General features: G+C 38.8%; 1 protein-coding gene across 1 annotated transcript in view; it reads right to left on the bottom strand.

Annotated features, from left to right (window-relative positions):
• kif5ab (kinesin family member 5A, b) overlaps positions 1 to 15,000 on the bottom strand; it is a 61,234-nt gene that overhangs the window by 1,332 nt on the left and 44,902 nt on the right. Inside the window, exons 15-29 of the mRNA XM_052130803.1 lie at positions 14,101 to 14,247; positions 12,679 to 12,867; positions 11,800 to 11,917; positions 11,654 to 11,703; positions 11,438 to 11,532; positions 11,251 to 11,352; positions 7,693 to 7,753; positions 7,492 to 7,563; positions 7,303 to 7,407; positions 4,995 to 5,211; positions 4,637 to 4,799; positions 4,484 to 4,551; positions 4,296 to 4,323; positions 4,076 to 4,197; positions 1 to 3,859 (exon numbers count right to left, since the gene is read on the bottom strand). The exon at positions 1 to 3,859 is cut by the window's left edge and continues 1,332 nt beyond it. Coding sequence (XP_051986763.1) covers positions 4,125 to 4,197; positions 4,296 to 4,323; positions 4,484 to 4,551; positions 4,637 to 4,799; positions 4,995 to 5,211; positions 7,303 to 7,407; positions 7,492 to 7,563; positions 7,693 to 7,753; positions 11,251 to 11,352; positions 11,438 to 11,532; positions 11,654 to 11,703; positions 11,800 to 11,917; positions 12,679 to 12,867; positions 14,101 to 14,247 — 1,488 coding nt within the window. The 3' untranslated portion in view covers positions 1 to 3,859; positions 4,076 to 4,124. The remainder of the gene's footprint in view (positions 3,860 to 4,075; positions 4,198 to 4,295; positions 4,324 to 4,483; positions 4,552 to 4,636; positions 4,800 to 4,994; positions 5,212 to 7,302; positions 7,408 to 7,491; positions 7,564 to 7,692; positions 7,754 to 11,250; positions 11,353 to 11,437; positions 11,533 to 11,653; positions 11,704 to 11,799; positions 11,918 to 12,678; positions 12,868 to 14,100; positions 14,248 to 15,000) is intronic.

Here is a 15,000-nt window from a genome sequence, read left to right as displayed (position 1 = left end):
GTGTTCAAGTCACAAGCAAGTCTCGAGTCCAGTGCAGACAAATCAGTCAAGTCGAGCATTTAAAAATACTGTGAATACTTCTAGATACCTTATTAACGGAATTGTTTAGATTTTTAGAATTAACCGGTTAAAATGTATAACACTGTGTGTGTGTGTGTGTGTGTGTGTGTGTGTGTGTGTGTGTGTGTGTGTGTGTGTAAAAATGCGGTCAGATTTTCATATTAATCTAACAAAAACACCAGATGTGCTGAATGAAAATGCTAATTCACTCTCGGACAGTAGGGGGCGCTTATGCAGCAGAAATATAGCTGTTACCCTGATAACGCCTGTACACAAAGTAGCTGTTACCCCGGTAACACCTGTACACAAAGCAGCTGTTACCCTGATAACGCCTGTACACAAAGCAGCTGTTACCCTGATAACGCCTGTACACAAAGCAGCTGTTACCCCAGTAACGGCTGTACACAAAGCAGCTTTTACCCCGGTAACACCTGTACACAAAGCAGCTGTTACCCCGGTAACGCCTGTACACAAAGCAGCCCTGCACTTATAAACAATACTTTACTAGGCATTATTCAGAGGTAAGATGACAAGGAAATGCCATTGAAGACAGTCAGTTCCTTTCAGAGAGACATTTATATCAAATAATCATAAATGTTTTGCATTCAAGGGCTTTAGTTAAAGTCATAATCACTATGAGAGCACTTGGTTTCGTCACGAGTCATTCTGTATATTTTATACTATTTATCACATTTTAAATAAAGTGTTATATTGTCAATAAATGGTTATGGTGTATTGTTGACTGTTGAGAAGGTTTAGAAAAGGCACACGCACATTTAGATGCAATGTCGGGTCATTTCAAACACGTCATGCTACAAAACATGAAATTAATAGTTTTTAATTGTTTTGAATTAATCGTTAATTTACTGACAATCCTCAAACATTTGAACAGTAATTATACATATTCATTTCTGGATAATTAAATGATTCACTCACCTTTCCTTGTGGTTTTTGAAATGTCTGATGAAATTCGAGGTTGTGGTGGTTGTATCGGATATTTTTGCGTTGCATATTTTCGTACTTTTTTATTCACATGGTCCAATTCGAAATCTATATCCAAAGGAGATTATTTTGGGAACTGGACAATCATTGGTAATTTTCGCGCATTGTGAGCGCAGTGGTGCTGGCGGGATAAAATGTTTGCATTTGAATTAATTGATGTCGCAATATTTTCTAAACACACTTCATTAATGTTTATTATAAGTTACTGAAAATAATAATAATAAAAACATTCAACAAGTCATTCAGTTCAAGTCTCGATTCGCTGCTTCTCAAGTCAAAGTCATTTTCTTCATTTACTCAAGCAAGTCACAAGTCCTTAAATTTGCATCTCGAGTCGTGTAACTCGCCCACCTCTGCTAAAAATGACCATTAATTTGCAAATACAAATAAGCAACTTTTTGGAAAAAAAAATTAATAAATCATATAAATCGTATAAGTTGAAACATGAATAAAATATGACAATGTGACATAAATTGGAGACAGATTTCTGCCATCTGCTGAACAAAATATAAATAACGACATAAACATCATGTGACGCCAGTAACAGCCAGTAAATGACTGTGTTGAAACCTAATTTTATATTTTATCATAAGATATGCATTTGGGTATATATGTAGACATGATCAAACTATTATTTGTCAAAGTTTAACATTTTAAATTGATTTGAAGTGTCAGTTTTTGCAGTTAATGTCGTCATGCTGCGATCAAACCTGACCATGGCGTTACAAAGAGAAGACACAGTTTGTGTGTGTGTGTCACTGAGGATGTTTTAGAGTCTCACCCTGTCATTTTGGGGGTTTTTTTCTGCATTGTTGCTGATTTATTGATTGTATTTGACAAATAAATACAGTCACTGTTTTTTGCTATTTCCCATTCATTTTGTCACGCCTGAGATTTTTGCCCTAGCGGCCGCCAGAGGTCACTAGGTCAAAATTCTCAGCTGTGACATAAAAACAGGAACAAAACTAAAACTCAGGAACAGAACACATTTTACATCCATGGGGATAACAGGAAACAACTGACAAAGACACAAGCAAACACAAGGACATTAAATACATTTGGGGCAAACGAGGTAAATGAGATACAGCTGGGCAGGTAAACAAAACTTCAAACTAAAAGTCTCATAAACACCTAGCGACCTCTGGTGGCCACTAGGGCTAAAGTCTCAGATGTCAATGGTTCTCAATGGTCGGTCAATTTTGACCACGAATACCAAAGGTGACGCTTCTTTTATACGACCACTTAGGCCTAGTCCACACTAATAAGTTTTTGTTGGAAAACGCGTCTTTTTCTCTCCGTTTTGAAAACGCACTCCAAAGTGGATAAATTTGAAACGCCATTTTCGCGCTGTAGTGTGGACTGTGATAACGGACGCTATAAGCGATGACGCATTTTTAGTCATGTGATCTATCCAACCAAAACAATCAAGATGGCGGCCGGTGTTATAGTGGCACTGTTGTGCCTGAAACTCACTTTGATAGCCATCCATCCATCGTCAACCGCTTATCCTGTGTACAGGGTCGCGGGGGGCTGGAGCCTATCCCAGCTAACATTGGGCGAAAGGCGGGGGACACCCTGGACAGGTCGCCAGTCCATCGCAGGGCCACTTTGATAGCGTTGTTAAAAAATAAATGTTACTTTGTACAACCTTCGCATTGCGATTCTTCAAAGGCGAAGGGAAGTTTACTCGGAATTGGCGTCCGGAGACGGAGCACGAGGACAATTGCGTTTCAGACCGTACATGCAGTGGGGATTTCCCGCATGCGCAGTGACACGATGTAAGCGTTTTCAAACGTTTCAGTGTGGACGAGCAACTTTTGGAAAACGTGATGTTTGAAAACATTAGTGTGGACGGGGAGCGTTTTGAAACGAAAACGCCGTATCCGCATTAACGTAGACGTAGCCTTAAATTTCGCACTAATCAGATAAAGCAAACCGTTCTTATTAAATGTATCTTATAACATAGGAGGGTTATAAAACAAATCTAGTCTACTTAGAAATGACTTTTATCCTCTTTTCCCTTCTATTTATTCATATATAATCTCTCTTTACCATTCTTTCTGACTTCATTAAGTTCTCACACTTTTTGAGTAATAAAATATGTTTAAATTATGCAACAATGCTGCTACAGAGATAAATAATGCATATAAATCTGTGCATCCAAATACACTGACCAACATAATGCTACTCTGTCATATAAATATGAGTATAAAAATAGTTACAACTACATAAAAATAGCTACAGAATTTCGTCGTGACTCTCAGTTATTAACACCATCAAAAGGTTTGTCTTCATAAGGATTAAGTGCTTTAAATCTCATATCAACTTTCTGCTCACCTCTTAATGTAAACATTTCATGAAGGAAAAATAGACATTTTAAAGAAGAATTAAGAAATATTTAAAATTCTGCACTATTTCTAGGTTACTAATGGCATGCAATACATTTGTGACATAGATCATGTGACCTCTTCAGATTTCCTTGCATACTACAACAGTTGTACACATTTTTAAATTCAACGTTTCAGTCACATTTTTATGCTGATAATATAATTAAGTGGACGTTCGGACATCCCTGCACGTGTTAGTTGGATTGCGTGAAATTCCGAAGAGAAAATTCCGACAAACTGAACTAAACAACAGCGCCAACTGCTGGTCATGTGTGTGATGTCACTCTCAACCACGGCAGCTCTGTGAAAACTGAGTTAAATTAAAGAATAAAGTCGAGTGGACGTCACTGAGAACTGCAGGCAACATGCAAAAGCTACAAAGGAGAATTCAGTATTGAAGTATGAATCGCCTGCAGAGAAAGAGATCAAATAAATCACGGTTAATATCATGTGTTGCTCACACAATACTTAAAAATGAAATGTAAACTTTGTTCTGTTTGTTTCACTAACAACAAAATGGTGATGGTAAATGGCGACATGCATGAAGAATTTGCATCGGCAAAAAACTAAATAAGAAGAAAATGTGAAAGTGGAGATTTAGTGTAAAATATTGATCTGTTTCTTACCTACACTTATCATATCACTTCTGAAGACATGGATTAAACCACTGGAGTCTTATGGACAAGGCTTCTCTTGTCGAATATGTTTGTGTTGGGGATCTTCCGATTGGTCGACATTGAGCGTCATGCTACAACAAAACAGATCAGCCCGTGATGATTCGAAAGTCAATTAGAAGTTATTACAGTGTGCATTGTGCTGTTTACAGTCACGCACGTGCAGCTTTACCTGTTATAATTCATGTCGGTGGCTTTACCTGTGAAAAGAAGTATGAATGTTTGAAAAGATGCTCCAAACACAAGTACAAATTGGCTTTGAGGCATTTTGCATTTGAAAGTGTCAATACGAAATACAGTTTCATGACTGGCAGGAGATTATTTCAATTATATAAAGATATAATCGATCGAGTGAATTACCGTTGGTGTTGTTCAGAGTGGAGTTCATGGAGTTAGCAGGATTCACTGTGATCTCGTCGTCAGACGCTCTGTTTTTAAAAGGAATAATACAGATGTGAGATCAGTCGGTGGACAGAAATAAATCCAAACATACACAAAAACACTGTTACTCACTTGCTGGTTTGACTGCAGTCGGTTTTTGCTGGAGTTGATTTGGGTTTTTGACTGGCGCTGCTGAACATCACATTGCTGAATGTGATTGGCTGATCCCCAGAGCGCATGAACATGTGATTGACAGATAAAGAGGCGGGGTAATGTCCTGGACGAATCGGTTTGGCTGAGGGAAACATAAATCACATCCATAGCATTATAATATATTACATAGGGGTGGGAGATGTGACCACAATTAAAAGTATTTTTATATCAGAAAATAGTTATTTTCGCTATTTGTTTACATATTAAATAGCCATTAAAAGATTACCGGCAGGCCACCAACCCAAAAATAGCTAATCAACTTGGGTTTTCAACTGACCAATGAGAGCCGAATGAGGTCGTCTGAACGGGTTTTTGGCTCTCATGACATCTTTGATGCGCTCCACTTCCTGCTGGTAACGCCGACGGTCCTTCATGGCTCCTTCTTTAGTGTCTTTCAGTGTGTCCTCCAGCGCCCTAACACGCTCAGCCGTAGAGCGAAGACGTTTCTCCAGCTTTGGAAGTTCACAGCGTAAATCTGCATTATCACGAACCAACTATATGAGAAACAAATAAATATAAAACATTTTATTCAGTGTCTGCAAGTTTGAATCTGCACAATTACATCTCAATAGGGTTTAGCCTTTGGATGATATTCAGTCAGGGCTGGACTGGGAAGAGAAATCGGCCTGGGATTTCACATGGCAACTGGCCCAAAACGTGTGTGTGTGGGGGGGGTGCTGTCCTTTTCTGCATATTGTGGCGCCGTTTTGTGGTCCGTTCTGCATAACCCGGCGGCTTATTTTAGCTTATCACAGCCCATTCGGCATGTTTCGCGGCCGACACACTGGCCCGCTCGCTTCTCCCGATGGCCAGTCCGCCTCTGATCGGCCCCAAAGTGCGTCGGCACACTGGGAAAATGCCCAGTATGCCAGATTACCAGTCCAGCCTTGTATTCGGTATATATCTTAAGCAGGCACAACTAACCCCACTGCTCGAACAACCAACACATAACCCCCTCAGTAGTTGAAAACTACAGACCGGTCTCTCTACTACCAATTGCCTTCTTTTCTCTCACAGAAAAACCTACATGACAGACATCAGTCTGACTTCAATAAAGAACACTCAACAGAGACTACCCTCTTGTCAGTAGCTGAAACCCTGCGACTGCTCGAGAGCTAACTCCAAATCATCCGTCCTCATCCTCCTTGACTTGTCGGCTGCTTTGAACCACAAGATCCTCCTGCCAACCCTCTATGACCTGGGCATTACAGGAACTGCACTTGGATGGTTTGAGTCATAACTCACTGGCAGATCTTTCAAGGTCTCCTGGAACGGAGAGATGTCCAAGTCACACATGCTGACCACTGGTGTTTCTCAAGGATCCGTACTTGGATCCCTCCTCTTCTCGATGTACACATCATCACTCGGACCGGTCATTGAGGCACATGGGTTTTCCTACCACTGTTATGCAGATGATACGCAGCTCTACCTGTCGTTCCAGCCTGGTTACCCTACTGCCTCAGCTCATATCTCGGCCTGCCTCTCAGACATTTCAGCCTGGATGATTGAACGCCACCTTAAGCTCAACCTTGCCAAGACAGAACTCCTCATGATCCCGGCCAATCGATCTGTTGACCACAACCTCACTATTCATCTTGGTTCAGCTACACTAACACCAATCTGGGATTCGTGCTAGATGACCAGCTTAATGTTACTGCCCACACCTCATCCACTGCCCAGTCTTGTAGATTTGTGCTTTATAACATCAGGAAAATTAGACCTTTTCTTTCTGAATTTGCCGCCCAGCTCCTGGTCCAAGCCCTTGTCATTTCAAGACTGGACTACTGCAATGCTAGGTTGGATGGCCTCCCAGCTAACACAATTAATCTTCTGCAGATCGTCCAAAATACAGCAGCGTGTTTGGTCTTCAATCAGCCAAAAAGGGTTCATCTCACTCCACTCTTGATTTGAATCCACTGGCTACCTGTAGCTGCCCGCATCAAATTCAAGGCTTTCGTAATGAGGAGTGGCGGTGGGGTAGTGGGCTAAAGCACATAACTGGTAATCATAAGGTTGCTGGTTCAATCCCCACAGCCACCACCATTGTGTCCTTGAGCAAGGCACTTAACTCTAGTTTGCTCCGGGGGAATTGTCCCTGTAATAAATGCACTATAATGCACCACTTACTTCAGTTCACTTCTATGTGAATGAGCAGCGCCTAGTGGTCCAATCACAAAGAGGCTCAAAGTCTGTTTCACAATCATTCACTTTCTCTGTTCCTCTGTGGTGGATTAAGCTTCCAACCATCACACAATCTGCTGATACCATCTCAACATTCATGAACCAGCTGAAAACACATCTGTTCCACGAGCACTTAACCAATCCACACTAATTGCACTTACTATTGAACTTTCACTTACTGTACAAATAAAACTCTAAACTCTCTTTCTTCTACGCTAGTGCCAATACTACTCCAACCACCTTGAAAACCTGACAGTAAAACACTGCAGATGTTGCTCGTTATGTTCCTCAAAGTCGCTTTGGATAAAAGAGTGAATGACTAAATGTAAATGTAGTCTTGCATTGTGAAAATTCGATGTATCGCTTAGCCCTATACCCATTCAAACAAATACATTTGAACTAACCTGTTTGTGAACTTTCGTAAGCTGATCCAGGTTGTTTTCAAGAAAGGAAATCTTCTTTTTCTGGGTTGAACTCCCCCCACTGTCATCAAGCTCCAACTCAGAACTCTAATACACAGATAGAAACAGAGAGAGTTGAAGACCAGACATCATTGTTATAGATCTGTTTGTTTCGTATTTGCATGAACTCACCCTTTTAACTCGAGTCGTGAGGTCTTGAACAAACAGCTTCTTCAGGTTGTGGAGGGTCTGGAGCTCTCGAGCCTTTCCAACAGAGAACAATCAAGGAGTCAATCAATGTGCTAAAATATGCCAGTACAGTCGCTATAACATACTCCACTCCACTGTAATGACAATTTCTTATTGAACCCTTATTATCTGGCTGATACTCACAACTGTTTCCTCCAGCCCCTTCATGTCCTGTTTGGACTGTTCATGACGTTCATTGAGATATCTGTATACACAACCAACAACCCTTTCGTACATAACTCAGTTAATCAGTAAATGAGAAAGATTTTTAGCAGTTTTTTATGCATATTCATGAATGGTGTGCATACATAGCCCAGTGTAACATGGTTTAAAGTATATCACAGTATAGTGGCAATGCTATGAAATATAAATGTTTTATATATCACATTACACTAGTACAGTAAAGTACAGTACAGTGTATGATATTGTATGGTGTACTACAATAAAATAACCTGCTACAGTATAGTACAGCAATACATAGTATAGTATAGCATAGCATAGTGTATTGTATGCTTCTATGTAATACAGTATAGTGTGGTATAGTACTGTGCGTGCCTTACGTATGTTACGTACGTACATTATGGTGCCTTATAGAATAGTATACTATACTATGGTGCTACAGTGCCGTACTAGTATATTACTAAAGTATAGTGTAGTATAGTACTATAGTAAATTATAGCATAGTATAGCAGTGCATTGCATGCTACATTTATGGCATGCTACATGATAGAATGGTGTACTATAAAGCAGTACAGAACCATGTAGTATAGCATAGTTCTATAGTATAGTGTAGTATAGTACTATAGTATGGCATAGAAAAGTATATCAGTGCATTATTTGCTACTATGTAGTATGGTATAGTACTCTACGGTATAGAATAGTATACTATACTATCGTGCTGTACAGTACTATTTTGTGTGGTATAGTATAGAATAGCATTATATTGTATGCTACTGTGTACTGTAGTATGGTTTAGTGTGGTATAGTATTTTATGGTATGGTAAAGTATAGAATAGTATACCATTCTAGAGAGATGTATAGTTCCATATACTATAGTATGGTAATACAGTACTAGAGTATTGTATAGTACAGTATAGTATATAGTATAGTATAGCTGTGCATTATATGCTACTATGTTATGTGGTATGGAACAATGTGGTATATTACTTTATGGTATGATACAGTATAGAATATTATACAATACTATAGAGCTGTACAGTACCATATATTATAGTATAGTAAAGTACTGTAATATAGTCTAGTATGGAATAGTATAGCTGTGCATTAAACATATGCTTTTATGTAATTTGGTGTGGAATAGTGTGGTTATTACTTTATGGTATGATACATTATATAATAGTATACCATATTATAGAGATGTACAGTACCATACATGTATACTATAGTATAGTATATTGCTGTAGTGCAGTATGGAATAGTATAGTATAACTGTGCATTATATGCTACTATGTAATGTGGTATGGAATAGTATAGAATATTACTTTATGGTATGATACAGTATACCATAGTATAGCACTTTACAGTACCATATACTATAGTATGGTAAAGTATAATACTATAATATAGTATAGTATATTACTATAGTATTGAATAGTATAGTGTAGTATGGAATAGTATAGCTGTGCATTATATGCTACTATGTAATTTGGTATGGAATAGTGTGGTATATTACTTTATGGTATGATACAGTATGGAATAGTATACCATAATATAGAGCTGTACAGTACCATATACTATAGTATTGTAACGTATAATAGTATTGTATAGTATAGTATGGAATAGTATAGCTGTGCATTATATGCTACTATGTAATTTGGTATGGAATAGTGTGGTATATCACTTTATGGTATGATACAGTATGGAATAGTATACCATACTATAGAGCTGTACAGAACCATATACTATAGTATATTGCTCTAGTGCAGTATGGAATAGTATAGTATAGCTGTGCATCATATGCTACTATGTACTGTAGTATGGAATATTACTTTATGGTATGGTACAGTATAGAATAGTATACTATACTATAGAGCTGTAAAGTAGCATAGTATAGTACTATAGTATAGTGCTATAATACAGTATAGTATATTGCTCTAGTTCAGTATAGAATAGTATACCATACTATAGAGCTGTACAGCACCATATATTATAGTATATTGCTCTAGTGCAGTATGGAATAGTATAGTATAGCTGTGCATTACATGCTACCATGTACTGTAGTATGGAATAGTACTCTATGGTATAGTACAGTATAGAATAGTATACTATACTATAGAGCTGTAAAGTAGCATAGTATAGTACTATAGTATAGTGCTATAATACAGTATAGTATATTGCTCTAGTTCAGTATGGAATAGTATAGTATAGCTGTGCATTATATGTTACTATGTACTGTAGTATGGAATATTACTTTATTGTATAGTACAGTATAGAATAGTATACTATACTATAGAGCTGTAAGGTACTATGTAGCATAGTATAGTACTATAGTATAGTGTAGTGTAGTACTATAATACAGTATAGTATATTACTATAGTACAGTATGGAATAGTATTGGATAGCTGTGCATTATATGCTACCATGTACTGTAGTATGGAATAGTACTCTATGGTATAGTACAGTATAGAATAGTATACTATACTATAGAGCTGTAAAGTAGCATAGTATAGTACTATAGTATAGTGCTATAATACAGTATAGTATATTGCTCTAGTTCAGTATGGAATAGTATAGTATAGCTGTGCATTATATGTTACTATGTACTGTAGTATGGTATAGTACTTTATTGTATAGTACAGTATAGAATAGTATACTATACTATAGAGCTGTAAGGTACTATGTAGCATAGTATAGTACTATAGTATAGTGTAGTGTAGTACTATAATACAGTATATTACTATAGTACAGGATGGAATAGTATAGGATAGCTGTGCATTATATGCTACCATGTACTGTAGTATGGAATAGTACTCTATGGTATAGTACAGTATAGAATAGTATACTATACTATAGAGCTGTAAAGTAGCATAGTATAGTACTATAGTATAGTGCTATAATACAGTATAGTATATTGCTCTAGTTCAGTATGGAATAGTATAGTATAGCTGTGCATTATATGTTACTATGTACTGTAGTATGGAATATTACTTTATTGTATAGTACAGTATAGAATAGTATACTATACTATAGAGCTGTAAGGTACTATGTAGCATAGTATAGTACTATAGTATAGTGTAGTGTAGTACTATAATACAGTATAGTATATTGCTCTAGTGCAGTATGGAATAGTATAGTATAGCTGTGCATTATATGTTACTATGTACTGTAGTATGGTATAGTACTTTATTGTATAGTACAGTATAGAATAATATACTATACTATAGAGCTGTAAGGTACTATGTAGCATAGTATAGTACTATAGTATGACACAGAATAGTATATCAGTGCATTATTTGTTACTATGTAGTATGGTGTAGTGTGGTATACGAGTACTGTAGTATGGTATAGTACAGTATAGAATAGAATAGAACAACTATACTATGGTTCTGTACAGTAACGCACAGTATAGTTTAGCACTCTAGTATAGTGTTCTTTCAATATAGTATGGTATAGTATAGTATAGTAATGTGGTGTATGGCCATGTGTAGTAGTCAGTACTCATGTCGTGCTGGTTTATCTGACCTGAGCTCCTCTAGTTGTACAGTTTTCTCATGTTCTCGATCCTTCAGGGCGGTAAACTCAACATTCATCTGCTCCAGCTCTAAACTCAACCGCTGATTCTCACTAAACACAAACACACAACACAAGCGTCAGACAGAAGATAACAGTTCAGTAGACATGAGTAGAGTTCAGTAAAGTTGCGTCTGACTCTGTGAGTTCATCGATGATCTTCTGTTTGTGGTTGATGTCGTCACGCAGCCGTCCGAGCTGCTTGTGTTGTGGTTCATGATGAGCGTCTGATTTCTGGAACAACACAACAGCACAGTTCGCACAATGAACTGATATCCTCACCATTAACATTAAATATTACAAACATTTACAGACAAACGTTTGTCACATGCATGAAAATAAACCACAAATGTACCTTCACCCTTCCAGACTCGTCAGTGTGCTGCTGATTATCTGGATTGCTCTCTGTACAACAATACAACCATGATGTATAGAATAGTTAGAATTGTGCTTTACAAGTGTACTTAACAACTTGTGTTATACTACCATCTGTTACATCACCTGCAGTCTGTAGTTTGGCGAGTTCTTCACTCAGACAGTCGTAATTCTCCTCCAACTGTCTCTTCTTTAGTTCAATGTTCTGCATGTACTCTGTCAGAGAGCGAATCTTTGCTTCATGCTGCAGAACACACACACGCACCACAGACACACACGCACACACACAAACACACACACATTAGTGTCTGAATTCTGTTTGCAAGTGTATATATGTGCGTGAGAGTGTGTGTGTGTGAGTGTTTGTGTGTGTGTGTGTGTTTGAGAGTGTGTATGAGTGTGTGTGTGTGTGTGTGTGTTTGAGAGTGTGTATGAGTGTGTGTGTGTTTGTGTTTGTGTTTGTGTGAGTCTATGGTGATTGTGTGTGTGTGTTTGTGTCTGTGGTGTTGTGTGTGTGAGTGTATGTGTGTGTGTTTGTGTGTGTCTGTGAGTGTGTGTATGTGAGTGTGTGTGTGTCTGTGAGTGTGTGTGAGTGTGTGTGTGTGTGTATGTGAGTGTGTGTGTGTCTGTGGTGTTGTGTGTGTGTGAGTGTGTGTGTGTGTGTGTGTGTTTGTGTGTGTCTGTGAGTGTGTGTATGTGAGTGTGTGTGTGTCTGTGAGTGTGTGTGTGTGTCTGTGAGTGTGTGTGTGTGTCTGTGAGTGTGTATTTGTGTCTGTGAGTGTGCGTGTGCGTGTGTGTTTGTGTGTGTCTGTGAGTGTGCGTGTGCGTGTGTGTGTGTGTGTTTGTGAGTGTGTCTGTGAGTGTGCGTGTGTGTGTGTGTGTGTTTGTGAGTGTGTCTGTGAGTGTGCGTGTGCGTGTGTGTGTGTTTGTGAGTGTGTCTGTGAGTGTGAGTGAGTGTGTGTGTGTGTGTGTGTGAGTGTGTGTGAGTGTGCGTGTGCGCGCTACCTGTGAAATAAGCAGCTGACAGCTCGACAGTTCTCGTCCGGTCTCCTCCATCTTTCGATGACAGTCTGACTGTAAAGTCTCCAGATATTTGCAGCGTTTCACCACTGACTTCAGCTCAGACTTCACCTTACTCACATACACACACACCACTGCGTACTCCTCCTCTAACACACCCGAAAAATCACACGTCTGAGAGAGAGAGAGAGAGAGAGAGAGAGAGATTTACTAGGGCAAATTTATATCTATTATATGGGCGTCTATGGCTCAGGTGGTAGAGCGGGTCGGCTGCCAATCGCAGGGTTGGTGGTTTGATTCCCGGCCCACATGACTCCACATGCCGAAGTGTCCTTGGGCAAGACACTGAAGCCCAAGTTGCTCCCAATGGCAGACTAGCACCTTACATGCAGCTCTGCCGCCATTGGTGTGTGAATGGGTGAATGAGACACAGTGTAAAGCGCTTTGAATAGCGCTAAGGTTAAAAAGGCGCTATATAAGTGCAGACCATTTACCATACTGTATCAGTGAAGAGCACGCTTGAGACGAAATATGAGACAAAACTGGGGAAATATCACTTTTGATTGGCCATCATTTCCAATCAAGCTGCAATTTTGACAAAAGTATGAAAATATGATTTTATGAATCTGATGAATTTTCACGACAAAAATGGCACAAATCTCCTGTAATGCATGAACACACACTGCTCAAAGAAACACATATTTACTGTATATATGAAACATCATATTAGATATTTCTCTGATTATTTGCATTGAGAATATTCGACTTTATTCTAGTAGTTACATCTGAGATATAGTTTAATTGAAAGTTTCTGAGATGTATGCGGTGAACACACAGTTGAGTTAAACTGCAAAAGAGTATTTTTCTCTTATTTTCCAGTTCAAATACTTAAACATCCTTAAAAACAAGACAAAATTAGCTGAGAAGCCAAAAGAGAAATCATACAACGTTTGGTGCTCTTTATGCTTGAAACAAGAAAAAACGATTTGCCGATCGGGTACGAAAAATAACCTTGTTTTCCCTTTAAATCCAGATTTTTTTAATACGAGAAAACGTGACTATATTTGGAAAAATGTATATATTTTATTTCGATGTTTGATTTTTGCAGTGTAGTGACGTCTGTCTGTCTTCATATATATGTGTGTGTGAAGTGAACGCCCCTCCTGACTCAAACATGATGTTTACATTCACTTGTGCAACATTTGTACTGACTGCAGGACATTTATCACAGGTTACTTCGGGTCATCACATTTGAAAAGACAAACCTTTATGTAGTTATACATTTTCATAAGACGTTATGTTTGTTTATTAATATGTTTTCCTCTCGACAACCGTCGGCTGCTCCAAACAGTGTCACTGAATTCAGCTTTTACTGTTATTGTCGGACAAACAGACACACACACTCACCATTCTGATGTCACCATTTCCCAAAATGAAGCTGAAGTCGTTTAGATCCTTCATGAGGGTGTTTAACACCTCAGTGATGCGTTTCTTCTGCTGGCCACTCAATTCCTGTAGCCTTGAAAACTCCGCCTCCAAACACACCAGATCCGACTGAAGGGAGAAAAACAGCCAATGTGAGCAAACTCATTCAATATTAACATGTGTGTGTGTGTGTGTGTGTGTGTGTGTATGTGTGTGTGTGTGTGTGATTGTGTGTGCGTTTGTTGTGTGTGTGTGTGTGTGTGTGTGTGTGTGTGTGTGTGTGTGTGTGTGTGTGTGTGATTGTGTGTGCGTTTGTTGTGTGTGTGTGTGTGTGTGTGTGTGTGTGTGTGTGTGTGTGTGTGTGTGTGTGTGTGTGTGTGATTGTGTGTGCGTTTGTTGTGTGTGTGTGTGTGTGTGTGATTGTGTGTGCGTGTGTGTGTGTGTGTGTGTGTGTGTGATTGTGTGTGCGTTTGTTGTGTGTGTGTGTGTGTGTGTGTGTGTGCGCGTGTGTGTGCCTTTGTGTTGTATGTGTGTGAGTTTGTGTGTGTGTGATTGTGTGTTGTATGTGTGTAATTGTGTGTGTGTGTGTGATTGTGTGTGTGTGTTTGTTGTGTGTGTGTGTGATTTGTTGTGTGTCTGTGTGTGTGTTGGTTTGTTGTGTGATTTGTTGTGTGTCTGTGTGTGCGCGTGTGTATGTGTGTGCGTTTGTGTGTGTGTGTGTTTGTTGTGTGTGCGTGTGTGTTTGTTGTGTGCTTGTGTGTGTGCATTTGTTGTGTGTGCGTGTTTGTGTGTATGTGTGTGTGTGTGTTTGTTGTGTGCTTGTGTGTGTGAGTGTGTGTGTTTGTTGTGTGCTTGTGTGTGTGTGTGTGTGTGTTTGTTGTG

The sequence above is a fragment of the Xyrauchen texanus genome, chromosome 7 (genome assembly GCF_025860055.1).
Source record: "Xyrauchen texanus isolate HMW12.3.18 chromosome 7, RBS_HiC_50CHRs, whole genome shotgun sequence".
Classification (NCBI taxonomy): Eukaryota; Metazoa; Chordata; class Actinopteri; order Cypriniformes; family Catostomidae; genus Xyrauchen; species Xyrauchen texanus.
Note: the sequence above shows the minus strand (reverse complement) of the source record. Positions and strands in the feature narration are given on the sequence as shown.